Here is a 27,808-nt window from a genome sequence, read left to right as displayed (position 1 = left end):
CTGTCTCACATTCTCTCACAGAATGAGCAATGTAGGGCTTAACAATGGCGCTCATAACTATTCTTGGAGTGATTCTGCTATCACAGTGTGAGCTGATAACTGGCCTCCTGTGTACAACTGCTGTGTGTGTCATCTGACGCCGCCGTCACACACACCATCCATTCACACACACACACTGGACCCTGTCATTTCTCCAGGCTCGGCCGCCACACACGGCCATTGTGTCCCTGCTCTGCTGTTCCAGTGCTGTATTGTATTGTGGGGCATCATCGCCCTCACCTCAACCCTGAGCCCCATGATCCAAATGGTTCTCTGTCTGTCTGGACCGAACCTGTCTGGACTGAGTCCTGCTCCAATACTCCAATAAGATGTCCTTCCTTCCTTTTCATTGAGATAACAATCACTGATCCAACAGCATTTGATGGGTGAAAGGCAATAAGGGCCTCACTACAGTACAGGTGTAGAGGATGGCAGCTTTTGACATGCTCTGTTCTGACACAACTGGACAGGGGACAGCTAAAAGGTAGTCTCCTCTCTCAACCTTTATGGAGTGCTGACTGCCCTGAGTTTGGCGAGAGAGACTAAGTCTGTCATGAGATCTGCTCTCACTTGTCAGGTTGTGTCAGATCCGTCTGGACAGAGGAGACAGTAGTGATTGGGGGGAAAGTATATACAGTAGAGTATCACAATATTATTTTGGATTATAAATTGGGTGGTTCGAGCCCTGAATGCTGATTGGCTGACAGCCGTGGTATATCAGACCGTATACCATGGGAATGATAAAAATGTATTATTACTGCTCTAATTACATTGATAACCAGTTTATAATAGCAATAAGGCACCTCTGGAGTTTGTAGTATACAGTGCCTTGCAAAAGTATTCACCCCCTTGGCATTCTTTCTATTTTGTTGCATTACAACCTTAAATTGATTTGAATTTGGATTTCATGTAATGGACATAGACAAAATAGTCCAAATTGGGGAAGTGAAATAAAAAAACAACTTGTTTAAAATAACAATAAAATGAAAAGTGATGCGTGCATATGTATTCACCCCCTTTTCTATGAAGCCCCTAAATAAGATCTGGTGTAACCAATTACCTTCAGAAGTCACCTAATTAGTTAAATAAAGTCCACCTTTATGCAATCTAAGTGTCACATGATCCGTCACATGATCTCAGTATATATACACCTGTTCTGAAAGGCCCCAGAGTCTGCAACACCACTAAGCAAGGGGCACCAACAAGCAAGCGGCACTATGAAGACCAAGGAGCTCTCCAAACAGGTCAGGGACAACGTTGTGGAGAAGTACAGTTCAGGTTTGGGTTATAAAAAAAGATCAGAAACTTTGATTATCCCATGGTGCACCATTAAATCCATTATTAAAAAATGGAAAGAATATGGCACAACAACAAACCTGCCAAGAGTGGGCCGCCCACCAAAACTCACAGACCAGGCAAAGAGGGCATTAATCAGAGAGGTAACAAAGAGACCAAAGATAACCTTGAAGAAGCTGCAAAGTTCCACAGCGGAGGTTGGAGTGTCTGTCCATAGGACCACTTTAAGCCATACACTCCACAGAGATGGGTTTTTACGGAAGAGTGACCAGAAGAAAATAAGCAAACGTGTTTGGTGTTCGCCAAAAGGCATGTGGGTGACTCCCCAACCATATGGAAAAGGGTACTCTGATCAGATGAGACTAAAATGTAGCTTTTTGGCCACCAAGGAAAACGCTATGTCTGGTGCAAACATAACACCTCTCATCACCCCGAGAACATCATCCCCACAGTGAAGCATGGTGGTGGCAGCATCATGCTATGGGGATGTTGTTCATCGGCAGGGACTATGAAACTGGTCAGAATTGAAGGAATGATGGATGGTGGTAAAAAGGGAAATTCTTGAGGGAAACCTGTTTCAGTCTTCCAGAGATTTGAGACTGGGACGGAGGTTCATCTTCCAGCAGGACAATGACCCTAAGCATACTACTAAAGCAACACTCGAGTGGTTTAAGGGGAAACATTTAAATGTCTTTGAATGGCATAGTTAAAGCCCAGAACTCAATCAAATTGAGAATCTGTGGTATGACTTAAAGATTGTTGTATACCAGCGGAACCCATCCAACTTGAAGGAGATGGAGCAGTTTTGCCTTGAAGAATGGGCAAAAATCCCAGTGGCTAGATGTGCCAAGCTTATAGAGACATACCCCAAGAGACTTGCAGCTGTAATGCATTTTATTTAACAGGTGTGCCTTTGTTAAAAGTACATTTGTGGAATTTCTTTCCTTAAAGCGTTTGAGTCAATCAATTGTGTTTTGACATGGTAGGGGTGGCATACAGAAGATAGCCCTATTTGGTAAAAGACCAAGTCCATACTATGGCAAGAACAGCTCAAATAAGGAAAGATAAATGACAGTCCATCATAACTTTAAGACATGAAGGTCAGTCAATACGGAAAATTTCAAGGACTTTCTTCAAGTGCAGTTGCGAAAACCATCAAGTGCTATGATGAAACTGGCTCTCATGAGATCCGCCACAGGAAAGGAAGACCCAGAGTTAACTCTGCTGCAGAGTATAAGTTCATTAGAGTTACCAGCATCAGAAATTGCAGCCCAAATAAATGCTTCACAGAGTTCAAGTAACAGACACATCTCAACATCAACTGTTCAGAGAAGATCACGTGAATCAGGCATTCATGGTTGAATTGCTTCAAAGAAACCAATACTAAAGGACACCAATAATAAGAAGAGACTTGCTTGGGCCAAGAAACACAAGCAATGGACATTAGACTGGTGGAAATCTGTCCTTTGGTCTGATGAGTCAAAATTTTAGATTTTTGGTTCCAACCGCTGTGTCTTTGTGAGACACAGAGTAGGCGAATGGATGATCTCCGCATGTGTGGTTCCCACCGTGAAGCATGGAGAAGGAGGTGTGATGGTGTGGGGGTGTTTTTATTTTTTTTAAATTTTCTTTTACATTTAACCTTTATTTAACTAGGCAAGTCAGTTAAGAACAAAGTCTTATTTACAATGATGGCCTACCGGGGAACAGTGGGTTAACTGCCTTGTTCAGGGGCAGAATGACAGATTTATACATTGGGATTCGATCCAGCAACGCTCTAACCACTAGGCTACCTGCCGCTCTGCTGGTGACACTGTCAGTGATTTATTTAAAAATCAAGGCAAACTTAACCAGCATGGCTACCACCGCATTCTGCAGCGATACACCATCCCATCCGGTTTGTGCTTAGTGGGACTGTCATTTGTTTTTCAACTGGACAATGACCCAAAACACACCTCCAGGCTGTGTAAGGGCTATTTAACGAAGGAGAGTGGTGGAGTGCTGCATCAGATGACTTGGCCTCCACAATAACCCAATCTTAACCTAATTGAGATGGTTTGGGATGGACCGCAGAGTTAAGGAAAAGGTGCCAACAAGTGCTCAGCATATGTGGGAACTCCTTCAAGACTGTTGGAAAATCATTCCAAGTGAAACTGGTTGAGAGAACACCAAGAGGGTGCAAAGCTGTTATCAAGCTATTTCATACTTTTGATGTCTTCACTAGTATTCTAAAATGTAGAAAACAAATAAAGAAAAACCCTTGAATTAATAAGCATGTCCAAACTTTTGACTGGTACTGTAAGTATTGTAGTAATATCGTATTGTGAGGTCCGTGGAATTTCCCAGCCCTAGGGGACAGGAGGCAATTTTAGACTGTTGACATACAGCACTGCTGGTAGCACACTGGTGTCAGACTGGAGCTGAACTGTGCCACCGTCTGCCCTGGAGGCATTACATCTCCTTGTCGCACACATTCTCCCTCCCACACACACAATGGGCAAGTTTGTTTTGTATGGCTCGGTGCCCCAAGGTGGGCAGGGCTTGCTCATTTCATGCCATTCTATTGGTCCTAAAGTGAAATCTCTACCCACCCGGGGAACCGGGCTATGCAAAATGAACTTGCACACTGTCAAAATCTAATCAAACCGTCGACGCTATCCATTTTTCTGTCCACACACACACATTTATTTGCGAGATTCTCCTTCTAGTTGGGTTTTCATTGCAGACTAAACTGTGTATATAAACTGTGTATTTTTAGTTTTCCATTATATACACGTTGGGCGTTTAGGCCTGGCTCGCAGTCAGCGTTCCAATTCTTCCCAAAGGTGTTCGATTGGGTTGAGGTCAGGGCTCTGTGCAGCCCAGTTAAGTTCTTCCACTTATACCTTGCTTTATGTATATACCTTGCTTTGTGCACAGCGGCATTGTCATGGTGAAACAGGAAAGGGCCTTCCCCAAACTGTTGCCACAAAGTTAGAAGCACAGAATTGTCTAGAATGTCATTGTAGGCTGAAGTGTTAAGCTTTCCCTTCCCTGGAACTAAAGAGCCCGAACTATGAAAACAGCCTCAGACCATTATTCCTCTTCCACCAAACTTTACAGCTGGCACTATGGTAGCGTTCTCCTGGCATCTGCAAAACCCAGATTAGTCTGTCGGACTGCCAGATGGTGAAGAGTGACTTACCACTCCAGAGAACGTGGTTCCACTGCTCTAGAGTCCAATGGCGGTAAGCTTTACATCGTTCCAGCCGACGCTTGGCATTGCGCATGGTGATCTTAGGCTTGTATGCGGCTGCCTGGCCATGGAAACCTATTTCATGAAGCTCTTGACAATCAGGTCTTGTGCTGACATTGCTTCCAGAGGCCGTTTGAAACTCGGTAGTGAGTGTTACAACCAAGGACAGATGACTTTTACGCGCTTCAGCAATCAGCGGTCCCATTCTGTTAGCTTGTGTGGCCTACCACTTCACAGCTGAGCTGTTGTTGCTCCTAGGCGTTTCCACTTCACAATAACAGCACTTACAGTTGACCAGGGCAGAAATGTGACAAACTGACTTGTTGGAAAGGTGGCATCCTGACGTTACCAAGTTGAAAGCCACTGAGCTCTTCAGTAAGGCCATTCTACTGCCAATGTTTGTCTGTGCGCAAAATTTTATACACCTGTCACAGGTTTGGCTGAAATAGCCAAATCCACTCATTTGGAGGGCTGTCCACATACATAGTGTTATATACTTTAGTGTTTCTTTGCTTTCCTCACCTTTTGCACATACAGCAAGAAAAGGTTTATTCTTTATACATTTATCAGGTTTCAGAGTCACTGTTTATGTAGTGGGTGGATGGAAGTGTAATCATTCAGAGCAGTAAGGGCACCTCCATGTGGGGTGAATGCCAACACAAACCAGAGAGTGGGAAAGGTGACATGAGGATTCCCAAACACAAGTTCCATGTTTTATATTCCACACAAATGTTACACTAACAATTTTCATAAAATTCATGAAAAAAAAATGTTATCAAATGTGATACTTCATAATAGCTTTCTTTGTGACGCGAGTTGGGTAAGAGTTGAGGTGTCACGTTATTTCAGAGGTGTCAAGCAAATGAACAAGAGCATCATCTCAGACAGAATTATTTATTATCCTACATCACGTACACAAAAAAAAGAAACAAATAAAACTAAATCTATGAAATGAATCACAACAAAAAGCACGTCTTGCTGTTTTTTTCCTGGACCACATAAATAGTTCTACTGTAGCAGGCTCTTACAGAGCTCAGAAATCATTGTTGCAATGAAGAATATTCAGAACCACTGTTCTAGACCACACTGGAGGTCTTCACAGCTGGACCATTAGACCACAATGGGCCACACTGGAGGTAGAAGTACTTGCCCCTTAACCACTGATCTAGGATCAGATTATCTAACACCAAATGAAGAAAGAAAAATGACCCTGGACCACTGGTTAGGGGCAACTTCTATCGAGTCCAATGAACCACACTAAGTTCAACAGCAGGAGTGGTCATGTTGCTCCACCGAATCAAACCTCCCCTCACAGTATCAGTTTCTTCTTTATGGTGCCTGAAAAGGAAAAACAACCATTGCTTTAATGAACATATAGACTCACCATCTGCTAACAACTAAATTCAGATTTCGGCACCCAGAGTTTATTTTTAAATAAAGCTCAGCTCAGAGTATTATAATATACAGCCCAGTCGACCATAATAGTTCCCAAACCACTGCTTGGAACCTCCCAGTAACACGGTTTCTGTTGCAGTAAAATGTACTGCCACCACCCTTTCAACTGTGTGTGTTCTAGTCCTGGGTTGCTATAGCAGTCATTTTTACCGCTGACACCCTTTTAATAACTGGGCTCGGAATCTAAATGGGATTCCAGGTCTATGCAAGTAACAACATGTTGCTCTGACAGTGTGAGATTATGTGTTTTTAATTTAATTTAATTGGTCACAGTAGAAAAATATGTATGCATTCTTTGAATGGGAGGGCTGCTTTCTGGCCCCACCAAATCTGGAAAGCAGTCCTTGACTCCACTGTACAATCAAACCATCAGTTTAAATCAGAAAGCAGAATAATATTTCCCAATGTCATTAATACCATGGTCAAACACAACCATGTACGATGGAACAATGATGCCTGTGCTATTGACTCCAATGGTGAGGGGGGTGTGTGTGGTGTTATTTACTCGTCTCCAGTCCGTCTCGTTTCCTCTTGATTCCGATGGTGAGGTTCTCCTTCTCTTTGAGAGCCTCTGCTGATGAGTTGGGCCGGGGCAGCTGGTGCCCGGGGGTTGGACCTGGTCTGTTACTGAAGTACCTCATCTTTAGAGCCTGGAGATGGGGTGGAGGGGGGGGGGCTTTAGAGCTAGGAGAAACAGCAATGAATATACACAGAGAGAAGCTGAACTAAGGCTGCATCACAAATGGCACCCTACTCCCCATAGGGCTCTGGTCAAAAACAAAAGTAGTGCACTATATAGGGAATAGGATGCCATTAGCGGTGCACAGCACACCTACATACCTGTGTAGCTGTAAGGCGTGTGGAAGGGTTGAAGGTGAATAGACCCTGTAGTAGTTCTAAGAGGTCGTCTCCTGCAGCACTGAAGATGTGTTCCAGAGGAGTACCAGGAAACAACTTAAACGACACATAGTCAGGTAGACTACTCATCCCCTAGAGATGGCGAGAGAGACAGAAACATGAAGGCATTATTTAAATCCACAATTTAATGTTGAGGAACCAGGTTTTTTATTTTTTTATATTTTTTTATTCCCTTTTCTCCCCAATTTTCGTGGTATCCAATCGCTAGTAATTACTATCTTGTCTCATCGCTACAACTCCCGTACGGGCTCGGGAGAGACGAAGGTCGAAAGCCATGCGTCCTCCGAAGCACAACCCAACCAAGCCGCACTGCTTCTTTAACACAGCGCGCCTCCAACCCGGAAGCCAGCCGCACCAATGTGTCGGAGGAAACACCGTGCACCTGGCCCCCTTGGTTAGCGCGCACTACGCCCGGCCCGCCACAGGAGTCGCTGGAGCGCGATGAGACAAGGATATTCCTACTGGCCAACCCGGACGACGCTAGCCCAATTGTGCGTCGCCCCACGGACCTCCCGGTCGCGGCCGGCTGCGACAGAGCCTGGGCGCTGAACCAGGTATTTTAAAGCAGATGCTTTGTGTTAAAATAACCACACCTGCAGACACAGAAAACACAGATGAGTACTCACAGGCCAGGTGTCATCTGTAGGAGTCCCCAGAGCTTCAAAGATCTTACTCAGCTGGTCCAGATCGGAGTCTCCAGCTAGGAAGGGTAACTGGAGAGAGACAGAGGGTGTTACACCGCAAACATGCAGTGAGCATGGGCTCAGTCCCAAATGGCAACATATTGCTACGGGTCCCGGACAAAAGTAGTGCACTATATAGGGAATAGGGTCCCATTTGGGACACAGACTTAGTGTGTACAGAAAGACGTGTGTCTGACAATACAGTTCTCGAACCTTAATGCTCAGTCTAGATCAAAAAGTCACCATGAGACAAGACAATTTCGGAATTTCGATTAATCTGAGCTGTCTAGTTTCACAGCATTTTTGTCTCTTCTCAATGTTTAAATTGGACTGAGGTTATGTGGTGTGTGAGTGTGTGTACCCTTAAGAGGAGCTCTGCAAGGATGCAGCCCACAGCCCACATGTCGACGCCCACCCCATACATCCTGGCACCGAACAACAACTCTGGAGAACGATACCACCTGAGAGAGCGCAAAAATTGCATCACAAACACAGTGCATTAAAAAAAAAAAAAATGACAAAATGGACAAAGGCTTTGAAAAGGAGTTTGAGAGTGACACCTACCTGGTAACTACCTGGTGAGTGTAGACTCTGTTAGGGCTGCCGAAGGCTTTAGCCAAACCAAAATCAGCCAGCTTCAACACACCATTCTCATCCAGCAGCAGGTTATTGGGCTTCAGATCCTACACACAGACACAGTATTTTACTAATGGAGCAAATATAACTTCTCCTTTGCCAAGATAATCCATCCACCTGACAGGTGTGGCATATCAAGAAGCTGATTAAGCAAAATGAACATTACACAGGTGCACCTTGTGCGGGGGGCAATAAAAGGCCACTAAAATGTGCAGTTTTGTCACACAACACAATGCCACATATGTCTCTAGTTTTGAGGGAGCGTGTAACTGGCATGCTGACTGCAGGAATGCCCACCAGAGCTGTTGCCAGAGAATTGAATGTTAATTTCTCTACCACAAGTCCACTCCAACGTCATTTCAGAAAATTTGACAGTACGTCCAACCGGCCTCACAACCGCAACCCATGTGTTACCACACCCCCCAGTATTTTTGTTCAGTATATGTATATATTTTGGGGTTTTACAGTTACAAACAGATTCTGAAGTTCAGTCTACTATGAGAAGGTGTGTATTGTATGAGCATGCTTTGAGAAGGTGTGTGTTAACCTACCCTGTGCAGAACCCAGTTGTGGTGCATGTACTCTAGGCCCTGTAGAGTCATCACTATGAAGGCTTTGATGTTGGCTGGAGTCAGAACCAGACTGGTATCTTTGATGATCACCTAGAACACAGGAAAGGGAGTTAGACCAGGGATGTCAGTCTCAATAGTCTACAAACCCCTTTAACTCCACAGCTTCAGGTTCACAGACAACAGAACACCTCTCGGGAAAGCACAAGCTGAAAATCATTTCAGCACAACATCTCTATACGTAGAAAGGCTATCAAATCCTCATATGTCAGACCTCTGTGTGCTTTCTGTCTGTCTATGATCTGATAATGATCATCTTGAGAGCTGAGGGGAGAGGGGTATTATGGCTCTTAGTTGGTCTGTTTTCCTGCTCTCTACCTGAGTTTGCGGTACTGGCAGTGAAACTGGACACTCATCTGAAGCAATCGGGCAGCCACAGACTCCCATAAATAGAGTAAATAAGAGGTGGCGAGAGCAACGGGGATGGGCTGAGAGAGAGAGATTTGTCCCCCAGGGCCAGAGCTGGCCCTACAGACCTCCTCAGAGAGAGATAGAAACCAACTAATACCATAGCTCTCAGGCTGCTCCCTCTCTCTGGTTTTCTCTGGGCAGTCTTTGATGTTCAGTCTGACTGAACCCATCTGTGCCTCAGGGAGGACATACCAGAGAGCTCTCAGAATGAATAGAGTACTAGTCTGTAAAGGGAGCCTCTCGCATATTCAAAAGGATCTTCAGACCGAGTATTAACCCATGAGTCCCAAGTACTGCCTTCTCTCTCTGGAAAAAAATGGAGTATCCCTGTAGTGGCCGTTAGTGTCCAAATCCACTTTTAGAATACAGCTGTGAATGACAGCATTTACAACTCCAGTTTCCTGGACACAGATTCATCCTAGTCATGAGCTAGGTTTCCATTCAATTGGCAACAGATTTTCATGCTAATATTTTAAAAACAGCATAAAGAAAACACACGCATTTTCCAACCAGTGGTGGGTTTCCACCAAACTGTCTTGCTGCGGATAAAAATCTGTGTGTGATGACATTCTGCACGCAAAATTTACTTTTTCACGTTTATGTTTTCATATACCGAATATAAATGTAAAGTTCAATGTGTTTCAATCGCATTTTCAACTCCAACGATAGTTTTGTCACAAAACCTTTTGCGTTAAATAGAAAATGTGCCTACTCTGGTCTTGGGACGTGCACACTAGCTAACAGCTCACAGATACAGTGTGGGTAGGCTATGCGGGTAGACTAGTCTACATGATGATATTATTATGGATAAAAGTGAGAATATTTGTATTTGTCAAAACGGCAGTCAAGCATCGATCATCATGTCACCAGAATAAGACCCTAGATATTTATTGGAAAGGAGCATCAAGCTCATCACCGTGCACTTTCACCACCCTGTGAAGTTCCTCATCATTTATTTCATCTGTAATAAACTGCATGGTTTTTCCAAATCCTTGTGGGAGGACCACACACACCATATCATCGCGAGACTCCAAGTTTACTTTGATATGATGGTTATTCCATCAACATTTGCCCATAAAGGCCATTTCTCACATAATTAATTTTACCGACACAAAAACATCTCACCATGTCGAAAAAACGAATGATCTGTCTGCATTTAGAAAACTGTACAGTAACGTCCTGTTTCCTTCACAGCTGGCGTATTTTTATTTATTTTATATGGTGTGATTTCAATCGCATAAAATCTGTGGAAGGAAACGTGCTAATGGACTAAAAAGCTATTTCAGTGGAGATTCTCCATTAAGCAAGCTGTTTAGTACAGGACTAGGCTTAATCTGTGTCCAGGAAACCGGCCCAAAATGAACAAAACATAAAGCTCAGTCTCACCTCCAGATCTGTCTCCATGTAGTCAAACACCAAGCTGATGTTAGATTTGTGCCCGAATGCATCAAGCAGCTGAGAAACAGAGATATGGACACACAGTGATGTAAATGTAGTGATATACTGTACATGATATTGTGCTTACTTTGAGAACATTACACAATTTCACAGTAAAGGTGATGGTGAGCAATTAAGATAGTTTAGAAAGGATGCTTTGGTTATGGATTAATATCCAAATAAGTTCTAAATGATCATAAATACAACTGATGATGAAACTGATTCAGCGCTCTACCAGGAAAGCATTAATATTACTACTGACAGTTTCCATTAAAACAGTAGTTTAGTTCGATTCTTACCCCAATAATGTTTGGGTGACTTAACTCCTGCAGTAGTTTAATCTCTCGTAGGGCTGTCCTGTTGATGCCTGAGAGATACATGATCCACAAACATGAGACAAATATTCTGAATCAAACTTCATGGGGTGATTTCCCAGCCAAAGATTAAGCCTAATCCTTGACTTGAAAAACAGTTTAATGGAGATTCTCCACTGAGTTAGCTTTTTAGTCCAGGAGTAACTTAATCTGTATCAAGGAAACCACCCCATACATAAGGTTGAACCTAAACCAGTCTGAAGCTCCTGTGCTGGGGTGAGTGGACACACACTCACCATCTTTAGCCTCTGTTCTGTGTCCAACTTTGATCTGTCAGGAGAAACAGCACACACTATTAATAGTGTACATTATAATCAAAATCAAACCACCATGGTTTTAAAGTGTGGATATGGAATCAACAGTTTCATTATGAATAAAATGGCATGGTGTAATCCTGGTCGTAGTCCATATGCATATTGTCTGTCCTTAGCATCCTGTTCTCCCGTCTCCAGCCCCCAGATTATACCCTACAAGGCCTACACAAAAACCTTATGCAGAAAAAAATTGCTGCAGCTGGCAATGTACTTTGGAATATTCTAAACTGGGCAAAAGCCAGTCCTCCTCCACGACCAGGAAAATGGAAGCCATATGTAGGAGTGTCAATTTGTTGATAAGCGAACAGAGAAGTGTTATCCTCTCCTCGACCACCTCCTCCTGCCCAAGGAAGCACGTGTGTATCCTATCGGGGAAGTGTTTTGAAATGTCACACCCCCTTTGAATCAGGGGTGTGCTCAGTACGACAGAACGGTGTGCAATGTTGAATTTAACGGAAACGGTATTGAACAACCAGTTGAAAAATGTTATGATTATGGTGGCAGAGAGGGTGATTACCGTATGGTGTTCTGGATCTGGAACCCCACCCTGTGCAACTAGGTCCTAGACTTCCTGACAGCCCAGCTCCAGGTGGTGAAGATAGGCACAACACCTCTGCCACGCTGATCCGCAACATGGGGGTTCCATAGGGCTATATGCTCAGTCCCCTCCTGTACTCCCTGTTCACCCATGGTTGCATGGCAACGCACATCTCCAACTCAATCATCAGGTTTGCTGATGACACAACAGTGGTAGGCCTGAGTACCAACAACGACGAGACAGAATACAGGGAGGTGGAGAGCCATGGCGGAGAAATGCCAGGAAAATAACCTCTCCCTCAACAAAACGAAGAAGCTGAACGTGGACTTCAGGAGACAGCAGAGATAGTACGCCCCCATCCACAGGGCCAAAGTGGAGAGGGTGAAAAGCTTCCACAGCATGCACATCACTGACGACGTGAAATGGTCCATTCACAGACAGTGTGGTGAAGAAAGCCTCTTCAACCTTAGGATAAAGTAAGTCGGCTTGGCCCCTAAGACTCTCACGAAATGCTACACATGCACCATTGAGACCATCCTGTTAGACAAAACCAAATTAGGTCACATTTTCCCCTCTTTAAGGATGCATTTTGTTGATCCTGAACCATTGATCCCAGATCTTAGGGATTTTACCTTCTTGATGGCAACTATTGTGTCGTTGGTCTTGTCCCTGGCTTTGTAAACAGTGGCAAACTGTGGGAAGGCAGGAAGAACAACATTCGTTGATAAGTAAAACAGAGTGAAACTAACGTTACCATCAACCTCAAAAGTGACAAGCAGATAAATGTAGCTAGCTAGTCAACAAACACAGCTTACGTTAGCGTAGTTAACTAATTCAAGTTATCAATCAGACGGCTTTTTAATTGTTGTAATTTTGAAGCTGTTGCCTTTGCAGAAACCGGCAACGTATCACAACTCATGCCATGGCTAGCTCATTGTGCTGCTTGCTAGCTAGGATAGTATAACGTAGCAGGTAGCAATCGAGCTTTAGTTTTCTCTGAATCTATAAAGCGCTAAGGTTAATCTAAACAAAGCGACTCATAAGCAAAACACTACTTTGGCAAGATAATACTGTTTATCATTACCTGACCCTCTCCCAGAAAATCTAGTTTTTCATATCTTTTTGCTCGGGACTTTACATCAAGCGCCATGATCGTAATTTCAAACGGCAATTTCTCCAACTTCCGGCTTTGTTAAAGGTCCATGAGTATTTCCGGGTGAAACAATCATCGTTTTGAGTGTTGATTTTTGACCAACAGCGTCATCTGTTGGTTACTATTAACCTGAAGACTGATATCGACGTGATTATATGATCTAACCCCCTAAACAAATAGTAACGATAGGTGTGTAGATATTCTATCTCATTTTGTCAAAAAGAGAAACGCACTTGTCATATGGCAAATTATTGTCACCCACGATGAAATCAGGGAGGGGACTGTGGATCTGTATCTGTCCTAGCCCATTATTGGACTAAAGAAGCCTAACGTTACTACTTGGTCCAAGAACCTTAAATGTTCTGTTTAAAAAAGTCTAAACCCTGTCTAAGCCGGGGGAGGGGTTTCTACTAAGCTATATAGAATTGTTTTAATGTCATACCAAGGATAATTTTGCTATATGATTTTGAATCTTAAGACCCCTTGAAGTATCCCAAAAATCTATACAAAAAAATATTTGATTAAGACAGAGTGGACTAATGACCTATCTGGTAATTGGTGGTAATTACCTATCTGCATCTCAGAATAACTGCGTGTAAACGGAAGACAGACACCACAAGCTAGTTGTCAATGAAAAATTAAAATCTAATTTTATTGGTCACATGCGCCGGAAACAACAGGTGTAGACCTTACAGTGAAATGCAAATAGTCCGGGTAGCCATTTGATTAGCTGTTCAGGAGTCTTGTGGCTTGGGGGTAGAAGCTGTTTAGAAGCCTCTTGGACCTAGACTTGTCGCTCTGGTACTCTTGCTGTGCGGTAGCTGAGAGAACAGTCTATGACTAGGATGGCTGGAGTCTGACAATTTAAGGGCCTTCATCTGACACCGCCTGGTATAGAGGTCCTGGATGGCAGGAAGCTTGGCCCCGGTGATATACTGGGCCATATGTACTAACCTCTGTAGTGTCTTGCGGTCGGAGGGCGAGCAGTTGCCATAACAAGCAGTGATGCAACCCGTCAGGATGCTCTCGATGGTGCAGCTGTAGAACCTTTTGAGGATCTAAGGACCCATGCCAAGTCTTTTCAGTCTCCTGAGGCGGAATAGGTTTTGTCGTGCCCTCTTTAGGATTGTCTTGGTGTGCTTGGATCATATTAGTTTGTTGGTGATGTGGACGCCAACTAACTTGAAGCTCTCAACCGGCTCCACTACAGCCCTGTCGATGATAATAGGAATATTTTTCTGTAGTCCACAATCATCTCCTTTGTCTTGATCAAGTTGAGGGAGAGGTTGTATCCTGGCAGCACACTGCCAGGTCTCTGACCTCCTCCCTATAGGCTGTCTCATCGTTGTCGGTGATCAGGCCTACCACTGTTGTGTCGTCTGCAAACTTAATGATGGTGTTGGAGTCGTGCCTGGCCGTGCAGTCATGAGTGAACAGGGAGTACAGGAGGGGAATGAGCATGCACCCCTGAGGTGCCCCCGTATTGAAGATCAGCATGGCGGATGTGTTGTTACCTGCCCTTACCAACTTGGGGCGGCCCGTCAGGAAGTCCAGGATCCAGTTGCAGAGGGAGGTGTTTAGTCCCAGGGTCCTTAGCTTAGTGATGAGCTTTGAGGGCACTATGGTGTTGAACGCTGAGCTGTAGTCAATGAACAGCATTTTCACATAGGTGTTCCTTTTGTCCAGGTGAGAAAGGGCAGTGTGGAGTGCAATAGAGATTGCATCATCTATGGATCTGTTAGGGCGGTATGCAAATTGGATTGGGTCTAGGGTACCTGGGATAATGGTGTTGATGTGAGCCATGACCAGCCTTTCAAAGCATTTCATGACTAAAAGACATGAGTGCTATGGTTCGGTAGTCATTCAGGCAGGTTACCTTAGTGTTCTTGGGCACAGGGACTATAGTGGTCTGCTGTTTTACAACCGGTGTATTTTGCTGTTGTGAAAATATTTTTATGTGATATGAAAGTAAAGGGATTTATGTTTCCAGAACCATACCGTAATTGAGAATCGATTCACGCTTCGATGCAGTATTTGGCTGTTTTGGCCTCCAGAGCCAATTCGCCATCCTCTGGCTTAGACAGAGCTTAGGTTGTTTAGTGCCAAAAATAAGGGGTTAACGCTATAAAGGTGTGCATCAATTTAACCTTTTGTTTTTAGAAAAAATATTATTGCAGATGTGAAAGATAAGGTCCTTATGCTTCTTAAACCATACCACATACGATGTGTGTTAATGTTCAGGCCACGCATCTCTGTCCATACCGTCATTTGTATGTTATTTGGTCACACTCAATACCTCAGACATCACTGGTCCGATTTTGACAAAGCTTGGGTGTATGATGCATCTGGCCATAGAGATCCGGCATATACAAAACCTTTGAAAGGTCACGCCCCTTCATTAATGTACTCGTCCTCTTGCTCAATTGTGCACCGGGACCTCCCACCCCTCTTTCTATTCTGGTTAGAGCCACAGCACAGCATTGTACGAGATCTTCAGTTTCTTGGCGATTTCTCGCATGGAATAGCCTTCATTTCTCAGAACAAGAATAGACTGACGAGTTTCAGAAGAAAGTTCTTTGTTTATGGCCATTTTGAGCCTGTAAACTAACCCACAAATGCTGATGCTTCAGATACTCAACTAATCTAAAGAAGGCCAGTTTTGTTGCTTCCTTAATCAGCACAACAGTTTTCAGCTGTGCTAACATAATTGCAAAATGGTTTTCTAATGATCAATTAGCCTTTTAAAATTATAAACTTGGGTTAGCTAACACAACGTGCCATTGGAACACAGGAGTGATGGTTGCTGATAATGGGCCTCTGTACGCCTATGTAGATATTCCAAGAAAAATCAGCCGTTTCCAGCTACAATAGTCATTTACGTTAACAATGTCTACACTGTCACGACTCCCGCCAAAGTCGGTCCCTCTCCTTGTTCGGGCGGCGTTCGGCGGTCGACGTCACCGGTCTTCAAGCCATCGCCGCTCCACCTTTAATTTTCCATTTGTTTTGTCTTGTTTTCCCGCACACCTGGTTTACATCCCCTCATTACTCTACGTGTATATTATCCTCTGTTCCCCCCCATGTCTGTGTGTGGTATTGTTCGTTCGTTACGTGTGTGACGCTACAGGCTGGTTTTGCGCCGGGTATTGTTTCAACCCGTGGTTTTGTTATTTGTACCTATTTGTGTAATTTGTGCGCTATCGCTTTTTTCCTTGGGCCGGAGTGTTGTGACGCAGTTGCGTCCGGCTGTTTTCCCCTGCCTGAATAAAGTGTGCCTGTTCACTCATCTCTGCTCTCCTGCACCTGACTTCCTTCGACCAGTTGCGTACACTCTGACGTACACTGTATTTCTGATCAATTTGATGTTATTTTAATGGACAAAAAATTTGCTTTTCTTTAAAAAACAATGACATTTCCAAGTGACTCCAAACTTTTGAATGGTAGTATATGTAAATGAGATATTTCTGTATTTCCTTTTATTCCAGAAAACATGTTTTCACTTTGTCATTATGTCATTGTGTGTAGATGGGTGAGAAAATAAATACATTTAATACATTTTTCTGGCTGTATGAATACTTTCTGAAGGCACTATATCTGCTGTCTCGTTTGAGCTTGAATCACTAATTGGCCCAAGGGCGTCGCTGCATCATTTGTGGGGGACAACATGTTTACTGTTGCCTTGTTTTATTAATCTTTTCTAAATACTGCTTTATGACAAAATTACTATGTTGAAGACTACAAATTATGATGATCATTTCTTCATCTATTTATTTCGTACAGTGGGGCAAAAAAGTATTTAGTCAGCCACCAATTGTGCAAGTTCTCCCACTAAAAAGATGAGAGAGGCCTGTAATTTTCATCATAGGTACACTTCAACTATGACAGACAAAATGAGAAAAAAAATCCAGAAAATCACATTGTAGGATTTTTAATGAATTTATTTGCAAATGATGGTGGAAAATAAGTATTTGGTCAATAACAAAAGTTTATCTCAATACTTTGTTATATACCCTTTGTTGGCAATGACAGAGGTCAAATGTTTTCTGTAAGTCTTCACAAGGTTTTCACACACTGTTGCTGGTCTTTTGGCCCATTCCTCCATGCAGATCTCCTCTAGAGCAGTGATGTTTTGGGGCTGTTGCTGGGCAACACGGACTTTCAACTCCCTCCAAAGATTTTCTATGGGGTTGAGATCTGGAGACTGGCTAGGCCACTACAGGACCTTGAAATGCTTCTTACGAAGCCACTCCTTCGTTGCACGGGCGGTGTGTTTGGGATCATTGTCATGCTGAAAGACCCAGCCACGTTTCATCTTCAATGCCCTTGCTGATGGAAGGAGGTTTTCATTCAAAATCTCACGATACATGGCCCCATTCATTCTTTCCTTTACACGGTTCAGTCGTCCTGGTCCTTTTGCAGAAAAACACCCCCAAAGCATGATGTTTCCACCCCCATGCTTCACAGTAGGTATGGTGTTCTTTGGATGCAACTCAGCATTCTTTGTCCTCCAAACACGACGAGTTGAGTTTTTACCAAAAAGTTATATTTTGGTTTCATCTGACTATATGACATTCTCCCAATCTTCTTCTGGATCATCCAAATGCTCTCTAGCAAACTTCAGACGGGCCTGGACATGTACTGGCTTAAGCAGGGGGACACGTCTGGCACTGCAGGATTTGAGTCCCTGGCGACGTAGTGTGTTACTGATGGTAGGCTTTGTTACTTTGGTCCCAGCTCTCTGCAGGTCATTCACTAGGTCCCCCTGTGTGGTTCTGGGATTTTTGCTCACTGTTCTTGTGATCATTTTGACCCCACGGGGTGAAATCTTGCGTGGAGCCCCAGATTGAGGGAGATTATCAGTGGTCTTGTATGTCTTCCATTTCCTAATAATTGCTCCCACAGTTCATTTCTTCAAACCAAGCTGCTTACCTATTGCAGATTCAGTCTTCCCAGCCTGGTGCAGGTCTACAATTTTGTTTCTGGTGTCCTTTGACAGCTTTTTGGTCTTGGCCATAGTGGAGTTTGGAGTGTGACTGTTTAAAGTTGTGGACAGGTGTCTTTTATACTGATAACAAGTTCAAACAGGTGCCATTAATACAGGTAATGAGTGGAGGACAGAGGAGCCTCTTAAAGAAGAAGTTACAGGTCTGTGAGAGCCAGAAATCTTTCTTGTTTGTAGGTGACCAAATACTTATTTTCCACCATAATTTGCAAATAAATTCATTAAAAATCCTACAATGTGATTTTCTGGAATTGTTTTTCTCATTTTGTCTGTCATAGTTGAAGTGTACCTATGATGAAAATGACAGGCCTCTCTCATCTTTTGAAGTGGGAGAACTTGCACAATTGGTGGCTGACTAGAGACTTTTTTGCCCCACTGTACATTACTTAAAACAGTAGGTGCCAGTCACAGTTATCAACCAAGGCTTTATTAATTTAAAAAAAAGACAGCATCTGACTCGGACAGTTTCTTTTCTTTCAAAATCTTTGACAGGGATCCCCCGAGACCTGTCTCCTTCAATATGGAAGCCTGTGTGATATATGCATCAGTGAACACACACACACACACACACACACACACACACACACACACACACACACACACACACACACACACACACACACACACACACACACACACACACACACACACACACACACACACACACACACACACACACACACACACACAGAGCTCCATGGCTTCTTTCAGCTTAGTGATGTATATGCATCAGTGAACACATCTCCAGTCTCAAACTTCCCTCTCCGACATAAACCCTCCCATCCCAGAGGATTAGACATGGGCCTGCCCCTCCGCCCCTCTCACAGATAGATTGACACACATACAAACACACACACACACACACACACACACACGCACACACGCACACACGCACACACGCACACACGCACACACACACACACACACACACACACACACACACACACACACACACACACACACACACACACACACACACATACACACACACACCCTTCATTTTTTATGTAGAGCTTGACAAAGCCGTGTGAAGGATCAGGCCTCTAGCTCCCCCTTACATGCATGCATACACACATCCTGACAGCTCATCTCTCTCTCTCTCTCTCTCTCTCTCTCTCTCTCTCTCTCTCTCTCTCTCTCTCTCTCTCTCTCTCTCTCTCTCTCTCTTTCCCACCTCTGTCTCTCACTTTCTCTCTCCACCCTTACTCTCCTACAAACACACACTCAAATTCACATAGACTCCATGGTCCTTATGTATGCGTACAGTGGCCTCATGTTAAAGCCACTTGACAGACGTGAATAACAGGAGCATATATGTTTGTGCAGCTGGGACAGGGTGGAAGAAAGGGAGGTAGAAGAGAGTGTGTTCACTTGCAGCCGAGATAGAATGGGAGGAGAGAAGGACAGAGAGAAGAGAGAAAGTGATAAATGGAGGCTGTAGATAGGGAGAGTGGTACAGTAGTAAGAAGAGAACAGTCTAATTGGAGATGTGTGTAGATGTCACGCCCTGACCATAGTTTGTTTTGTTTGTTTCTATGTTTTGTTTGGTCAGGGTGTGATATGAGTGGGCATTCTATGTTTGTCTAGTTTGTCTATTTCTATGTGTTTGGCCTGATATGGTTCTCAATCAGAGGCAGGTGTTTTTCGTTGTCTCTGATTGGGAGCCATATTTAGTATGGACATTCAATGATAATGTAACGATTCTCCTCTTCGTCTGAGGAGGAGTAGGAAAAGTCGGACCAATGTGCAGCGTGGTAAGTGTCCATAATTAGATTTTTAATAAATCAACATGAACACGGAACAAAAATAACCAAAAAACACACAAACAACCGAAACAGTTCTGTATGGTGAAACACAGACACAGAAAATAACTACCCACAACCCATAGTGGAAAAACAGGCTACCTAAGTATGATTCTCAATCAGAGACAACGATCGACACCTGCCTCTGATTGAGAACCATACTAGGCTAAACACATAGAAATATAGCACACAGAAAAAAACATAGAATAACAACATAGAATGCCCACCCCAACTCACGTCCTGACCAAACTAAAATAAAGACATAAAAAAGGAACTAAGGTCAGAACATGACAGATAAAAGGTTTGGTGTCAGTTAGCTTTGGTGACAACGTGTGGTTGTATCAGGCTGTCACATAGGAAGACTGTAGACATTATGAACAGTCAAGAGGAGAGAGTTGCAGGTTTTCTAAAGCAGATGACAATCTCGGTGAGCAGTCTAATTTAAGTTATTTAGGCCTGCACTCGTTATGTACTGTATAAAAAAAAACATTTTAGTGTTCCTAAATATAGAGGATATAACCATTACGAGGCAGACATTAACGTACGATGCTTGTTCACAATAAGATGTGACACATTGAGAAACCCCTTTGATTTTGATATCGTTTAGTGTGTTCAGAGGAGCTTGGAAACGACAGTTGATTGTTCATCACACTTTTGTGGCTATATGAAACCTCACTCTGCTCCTGTTAGTCTGTGGTTCACCACATCTCTAGGCAAGAGGTAAGTATGAGTGGGAAGAGAGGGACTGAGTAGAGAGAAGGAGAGTAGGGAGAGGAATCAGAGGGGGAAGAGGAGAGTGGGAGTGTGTGCTGTCTCCTGTTTGTATTAAGGATCCAAGGCAGCTGCTACTCTTCCTGGGGTCCAGCAATATTAAGGCAGTTACGTATATACAATTTTTATCATTACATGACATTACATTTCATAACACTTTTCACAACACATTAAGTGTGTTCCCTCAGGCCACTACTCTACTATCACATATCGACAATACAAAATCCATGTGTACGTTTGTGTAGAGTGCATATCTTATAATGTGTATGTGTGTCTGTGCCTGTGTGTGTCTCTCCGCCATCCCCACATTTTGTTAGCTGTTACATTTGTTACATTTTGTTAGCTGTTTTTAAAATCTGATGCTTGCGTCACTTACCTGATGTGGAATAGAGTTCCATGTAGCCATGGATCTATGTAGTACTGTGTGCCTCCCATAGTCAAATCAAATCCAAATCAAAGTTTATTTGTCAGGTGCGCCGAAAACAACAGGTGTAGTAGACCTTACAGTGAAAAGCTTACTTACAAGCTCTAACCAATAGTGCAAAAAAAGTATTAGGCGAACAATAGGTAAGTAAAGAAATAAAACAACAGTAAAAAGACAGGCTAGACAGGCACCCTAACAGCAGACTGGGATAAGGATTGATTGAATATGTCCGTAAACACACCAGCCAGCTGGTCTGCGCATGCTCTGAGGACGCGGCTGGGGATGCCGTCTGGGCCGGCAGCCTTGCGAGGGTTAACACGTTTAAATGTTTTACTCACGTTGGCTGCAGTGAAGCAGAGCCCGCAGGATTTGGTAGCGGGCCGTGTTAGTGGCACTGTGTTGTCCTCAAAGCGAGCAAAGAAGTTGTTTAGTTTGTCTGGGAGCAAGACATCGTGGTCCGCGACGGGGCTGGTTTTCCTTTTGTAGTCTGTGATTGGCTGTAGTGTCTGAGCAGTTGAATTGTGATTCTACTTTGTCTCTATACTGGCGCTTAGCTTGTTTGATTGCCTTGCAGACGGAATAGCTACACAGTTTGTATTCGGTCATGTTTCCGGTCACCTTGCCCTGATTTAAAGCAGTGGTACGCGCTTTCAGTTTTGTGTGAATGCTGCCATCAATCCACAGTTTCTGGTTGGGGAATGTTTTAATAGACGCTGTGGGTACAACATCACCGATGCACTTGCTAATATACTCGCTCACCGAATCAGCGTATTCATCAATGTTATTGTCCGACACTATGCGGAACGTATCCCAGTCCAAGGGATCGAGAGCCACCATTCTTCCTATTCCCAAGAAAGCGAAGGTAACTGAGCTAAATGACTACCGCCCCGTAGCACTCACTTCCGTCATCATGAAGTGCTTTGAGAGACTAGTCAAGGACCATATCACCTCCACCCTACCTGACACCCTAGACCCCCTCCAATTTTCTTACCGCCCCAATAGGTCCACAGACAACACAATCGCAATCAGACTGCATACTTCCCTAACCCATCTGGACAAGAGGAATACCTATGTAAGAATGCTGTTCTTCGTCTACCCTGGGTCTCGACCCCGCCCTGTGCAACTGGGTCCTGGACTTCCTGATGGGCCGCGCCCAGCTGGTGAGGGTAGGTAACAACATCTCCACCCCGCTGATCCTCAACACTGGATCCCCACAAGGGTGCGTTCTCAGCCCTCTCCTGTACTCCTTGTTCACCCATGACTGAGTGGCCATGCACGCCTCCAACTCAATCATCAAGTTTGCAGACGACACTACAGTGGTAGGCTTGATTACCAACAACGACGAGACGGTCTACAGGGAGGAGGTGAGTGCCCTCGGAGTGTAGTGTCAGGAAAATATCCTCACACTCAATGTCAACAAAACAAAGGAGATGATCGTGGACTTCAAGAAACAGCAGAGGGAGCAGCCTCCATCCATATCGACGGGACAGTAGTGGAGAAGGTGGAAAGTTTTAAGTTCCTTGGCGTACACATCACGGACAAACTGAAATAGTCCACCCACACAGACAGCGTGGTGAAGAAGGCGCAGCAGTGCCTCTCCAACCTCAGAAGGCTGAAGAAATTTGGCTTGTCACCAAAAACACTCACAAACTTTTACAGATGCACAATCGAGAGCATCCTGTCGGGCTGTATCACCGCCTGGTACGGCAACTGCTCCGCCCACAACCATAAGGCTCTCCAGAGGGTAGTGAGGTCTGCACAACGCATCACTGGGGGCAAACTACCTGCCCTCCAGGACACCTACACCCCCCGATGTCACAGGAAGGCCAAAACGATCATCAAGGACAACAACCACCCGAGCCACTGCCTGTTCACCCCGCTATCATCCAGAAGGCGAGGTCAGTACAGGTGCATCAAAGCGGGGACCGAGAGACTGAAAAACAACTTCTATCTCAAGGCCACCAGACTGTTAAACAGCCATCACTAACATTGAGTGGCTGCTGCCAACATACTGACTCATTTCTAGCCACTTTAATAATGGAAAAATGTATGTAATAAATGTATCACTAGCCACTTTAAACAATGCCACTTTATATAATGTTTACATACCCTACATTACTCATCTCATATGTATATACTGTACTCTGTACCATCCACTGCATCTTGCCTATGCCGTTCGGCCATCGCTCATTCATATATTTTTATGTACATATTCTTATTTATTCCTTTACACTTGTGTGTATAAGGTAGTTGTTGTGAAATTGTTTGGCTAGATTACTTGTCAGATATTACTGCATGGTTGGAACTAGAAGCACAAGCATTTCGCTATACTTGCATTAACATCTGCCAATCATGTGTATGTGAGAAATCAAATTTGATTTGATATACAGTAGCGAAGCTGTAAAAGTAGCGAGGCTACATACAGACACCGGTTAGTCAGGCTGATTGAGATAGTATGAACATGTAGATATGGTTAAAGTGACTAATCATATATGATGAACAGAGAGTAACAGTAGTGTAAAGTCTGTTCTTGATTTGGGGATCGTGAAGAGACCTTTGGTGGCATGTCTCATGGGTGTCCAAGCTGTGTGCTAGTAGTTTAAACAGACACCTCAGTGCATTCAGCATGTCACCACTTCTTACAAAAACAAATAGTGATGAAGTCAATATCTCCTCCACTTTGAGCCATGAGAGATTTACATGCATATTATTAATGTTAGCTCTCAGTGTACATTTAAGGACCAGCTGTGGTGCCCTGTTCTGAGCCAATTGTAATTTTCCGAGGTATGTCTTTGTGGCACCTGACCACACGACTGAACAGTAGTCCAGGTGCGAGAAAACTAGGGCCTGTAGGACCTGCCTCATTGATAGTGTTGTTAAAAAGGCAGAGCAGCGCTTTATTTTGGACATCTCCCCATCTTATTTTGGACTTCTCCCCATCTTAGCTACTGTTGTATCAATATGTTTTGACCATGACAGTTTACAATCCAGGGTTACTCCAAGCAGTTTAGTCACCTCAACTTGCTCAATTGCCACATTATTTATTACAAGATTTAGTTGAGGAAATAATTTATCTCAAATACAATGCTTTTAGTTTTTAAATATGTTGAACTTATTCATTGCCACCCATTCTGAAACTAACTGCAGCTCTTTGTTAAGTGTTGCAGTGATTTCACTCTCTGTAGTAACTGACGTGCATAGTGTTCATCTGCATACATAGACACACTGGCTTTACTCAAGGCCAGTGGCATGTCATTTGTTAAGATTTTAAAAAGTAAGGGGCCTAGACAGCTGCCCTGGAGAATTCCTGATTCTGCCACTGTCATTGAAAAAATTGAAAACAAAACGAGACATGACCTTTTTCAAGGACAGTCTTGCAAAAAGAAGCATTCTTGCGTTCTAACTACCCGCTATTCAAAGTGCTCTGAACAAATTAAGGGAATCGTTCACAAACATTGGCACATTCTAAGATCCAATGATAGTATCGGTAATGTGTTTTCGGACCTTCCCTTGTCATATTCTCGCAGGGCAGAAACCTCATAGATCAATTGGTAAACTCTGATTTACCACCCCAAGATATCCCTGCACAATGTGTATTTGCGCCAATACTGGATGGAAACTACAAGTGTAATGGCTGTGCTCAATGTAATGGCATTTATAAATGTAGATCCTTCAAACAACCCCAAACAGCGAAACAGATCCCAATCAAAGGTGTTATCACGTGCTCCACTAAGGCAGTTATTTATCTTATAACTTGTCGTTGTGGTAAAAATGATGTGGGTAAAACAAAGCGCGAATTAAAAGTACGTATCTCAGAGCTTCGTAGCACCATTAGGTGCAAAAACTTGACTTACCCAGTTGCGGCCAACTTTTTGGAAGTAACGTATCCTACGTTATATTGGCATTGAACATGTCACCCTCCCTAGGAGAGGGAGTGACCTCTACAATTTATTGTTAAAACGAGAGGCTGCCTGGATCTTTAATTTAAAGACCCTTGCTCCCTTCGGTCTCAACGTAAACTTTGATCTGAAGCCATTCTTGTGATTATTGTGATTTTGCTATTGTAAATGTTTGTAGGCTTATGTAGCCAAATTGTATCTATGATCGTATGCTATCCGTTTATGTTTTTTTGTATGCTATTTTAATATATGAGAATTAACCAATGATATCAGGCCACACGATTACAGACACCTTTGTGTGTCTTTTGACACTATATAAATGAGTCACCCCGCAGTGTTTGTCATTATACCCTGATGAAGACAGCTTGTCTGTCGAAACGTTGGACATAAAATCTTTGCATCTGAGCTCCTAGAGTGTGCGGCTCTCCTTTATTTTTTAAAGTGTTCCACTCCACTAGCCAGCACCTCGCCTAAATAGGTGTGTGTTTCTTTCGCCTCTAGAACTCCTGATTCTACCTTGATTATGTTGGAGGCATCAATTAAAGAACACCCTCTGTGTTCTGTTAGACAGGTTCTGTTAGAACTCTTTAAAAAAAGACACCCTTTTCTTCCTAACTGGTAGTTACAGTCTTGTCCCATCAGCTGCAACTCCTGTACGGACTCAGGAGAGGCGAAGGTCGAGAGCCGCGTGTCCTCCGAAACACGACCCTGCCAAACTGACTTGCTTCTTGACACACTGCTTGCTTAACTCAGAAGCCAGCCGCATCAATGGGTCGGAGGAAACACTGTACAGCTGGCGACTGGAGTCAGCTTGCAGGCGTCTGGCCCACCACAAGGAGTCACTAGAGCACAATGGGACAAGGAATTCACCTGACCCTCAGGAGCTGCCAGAGCCGCCCGTCAGTCAGGAGCTGCCAGAGCCGCCCGTCAGTCAGGAGCTGCCAGAGCCGCTCGTCAGTCAGGAGCTGCCAGAGCCGTCCGTCAGTCAGGAGCTGCCAGAGTTGCCCTCCTGTCCGGAGCTGCCAGAGTCGCCCTCCTGTCCGGAGCTGCCAGAGTCGCCCGTCAGTCCGGAGGCGCCAGAGCCGCAGCCCCTCAGTCCAGAGGGGCCCCTCAGTCCAGTGGTGCCCTCTACTAGGGTCTCCAATCCGGGGTCGGTGGCGAGGGTCGTCGCTCCTAAGGTGCCACATAAGTGGGCCGAGACTATGGTGGAGTGGGGTCCACGTCCCGCGGTAAATGCCCACCCAGACCCTCCCCTATAGGTTCAGGTTTTGCTTATTGTATGACCTCAGGTTTTGCTTATTGTATGAACTTATTGTATGACCTCTTCTACACTATATTGGACCCAGCCTTTGGAACTTTGCTTATCCTAGATATGGCTGCTATATTTGTCACGCCCTGACCTTAGAGATCCTTTTTATGTCTCTATTTGGTTTGGTCAGGGTGTGATTTGGGGTGGGTATTCTATGTTCTATTATTTGTATTTCTATGTTTTGGCCGGGTGTGGTTCTCAATCAGGGACAGCTGTCTATCGTTGTCTCTGATTAAGAACCATACTTAGGTATCCCTTTTTCTCACCTGTCTTTGTGGGAGGTTGACTTTGTTTGTGGCACATTGCCTTAAGCTTCACGGTTTGTTTTGTATTGTTTTGTTGGCGTCATTTCTAATAAAAAGAAAATGTACGCTCACCACGCTGCACCTTGGTCTACTTCATTCAACAGCCGTGACAATATTGTGATCACTACATCCGATGGATTTAGATACTTCCTTAAAGCTAATTTCTGCAGCATTAGTAAAGTTGTGATCAATACATGGATTTCATGCCTGTGCTGTTTGTAACTACCCTGGTAGGTTGACTGATAACCTGAACCAGGTTGCAGGCAGTGGTTACAGTTTGAAGTTTTTTCTTGAGTGGGCAGCTTGATGAAAGCCAGTCAATATTTAAATGACCCCAAAAATGTACCTCTCTGTCAGTATAGATTGTTTTATTTTCATTAGTGAATAATGTCACTAAGTCACAGAAAGAAGTGGATACTGCACTGACGTGGGCTATTGAGACAGACCGAGCTGTTTGTCTGTGAATATTGACACTAGAAAATAAAGGAGAGCCGCACATTCTAGGAGCTCAGATGGAAAAATGTAATGTCCAACGTTTCGACAGCCAAGCTGTCTTCATCAGAGTATAATGACAAAAACTGCGGGGTGACTCGTTTATATAGTGTCAAAAGAGACACACAGGTGTCTGTAATCATGGCCGAATGTGGCCTGATATCATTGGTTATTTCTCATATATTAAAATAGCATACAAAAATCATAAATGGACAGCGTACAATCCCAGATGCAATTTGGCTACATAGGCCTACAAACATTTACAATAGTAAAATCACAATAATCACAAGAATGGCTTCAGATCAAAGTTTACGTTGAGACTGAAGGGAGCAATGGTCTTTAAATTAAAGATCCAGGCAGCCTCTCGTTTTAACAATAAATTATCGAGGTCACCCCTTCTCCTAGGGAGGGTGACATGTTCGATGCCAATATAGCGTAGAGACGATTTGAATTCACGCTTTGTTTTACCCACATCATTTTTACCACAAGGACAAGTTATAAGATAAATAACCGCCTTAGTGGAGCACGTGATAACACCTTTGATTGGGATCTGTTTCCCTGTTTGGGGGTGTTTGAAGGATCTACATGTATAAGTGCCATTGCATTGAGCACAGCCATTACACTTGTAGTTTCCATCCAGTAGGGGCGCAAATAGACATTGTGGAGGGATATCTTGGGGTGGTAAA

General features: G+C 43.8%; 1 protein-coding gene across 1 annotated transcript; it reads right to left on the bottom strand.

Moving 5' to 3' along the window:
* Window positions 1-5,450: 5,450 nt before the first annotated feature.
* Window positions 5,451-13,157, bottom strand: cdk7 (cyclin-dependent kinase 7). The gene is made up of 12 exons (XM_055920005.1): window positions 13,050-13,157; window positions 12,598-12,657; window positions 11,350-11,383; window positions 11,039-11,106; window positions 10,689-10,757; window positions 8,814-8,924; window positions 8,191-8,309; window positions 7,988-8,087; window positions 7,570-7,656; window positions 6,866-7,015; window positions 6,531-6,675; window positions 5,451-5,908 (listed from the first exon to the last, which is right to left on the bottom strand). Exons 1-12 carry the CDS (start codon window positions 13,113-13,115, stop codon window positions 5,880-5,882), a joined length of 1,038 nt encoding a protein of 345 aa, XP_055775980.1. The 5' UTR covers window positions 13,116-13,157; the 3' UTR covers window positions 5,451-5,879.
* Between the last annotated feature and the right edge of the window lie 14,651 nt (window positions 13,158-27,808).

The sequence above is a fragment of the Salvelinus fontinalis genome, chromosome 4 (genome assembly GCF_029448725.1).
Source record: "Salvelinus fontinalis isolate EN_2023a chromosome 4, ASM2944872v1, whole genome shotgun sequence".
Taxonomy (NCBI): Eukaryota; Metazoa; Chordata; class Actinopteri; order Salmoniformes; family Salmonidae; genus Salvelinus; species Salvelinus fontinalis.
This window is presented reverse-complemented; position numbering and strand designations above follow the sequence as displayed.

What these genes read in the sequence shown, in the direction of transcription:
- cdk7 (XM_055920005.1), bottom strand. Translation starts at nt 13,115, where the DNA reads ATGGCGCTTGATGTAAAGTCCCGAGCAAAAAGATATGAAAAACTAGAT. An exon ending in GTCACCCAAACATTATTGGG is followed by an intron (nt 10,758 to 11,038) that starts GTAAGAATCGAA and finishes TCTGTTTCTCAG; the next exon opens with CTGCTTGATGCATTCGGGCA. An exon ending in ACATGGAGACAGATCTGGAG is followed by an intron (nt 8,925 to 10,688) that starts GTGAGACTGAGC and finishes CCTGTGTTCTAG; the next exon opens with GTGATCATCAAAGATACCAG.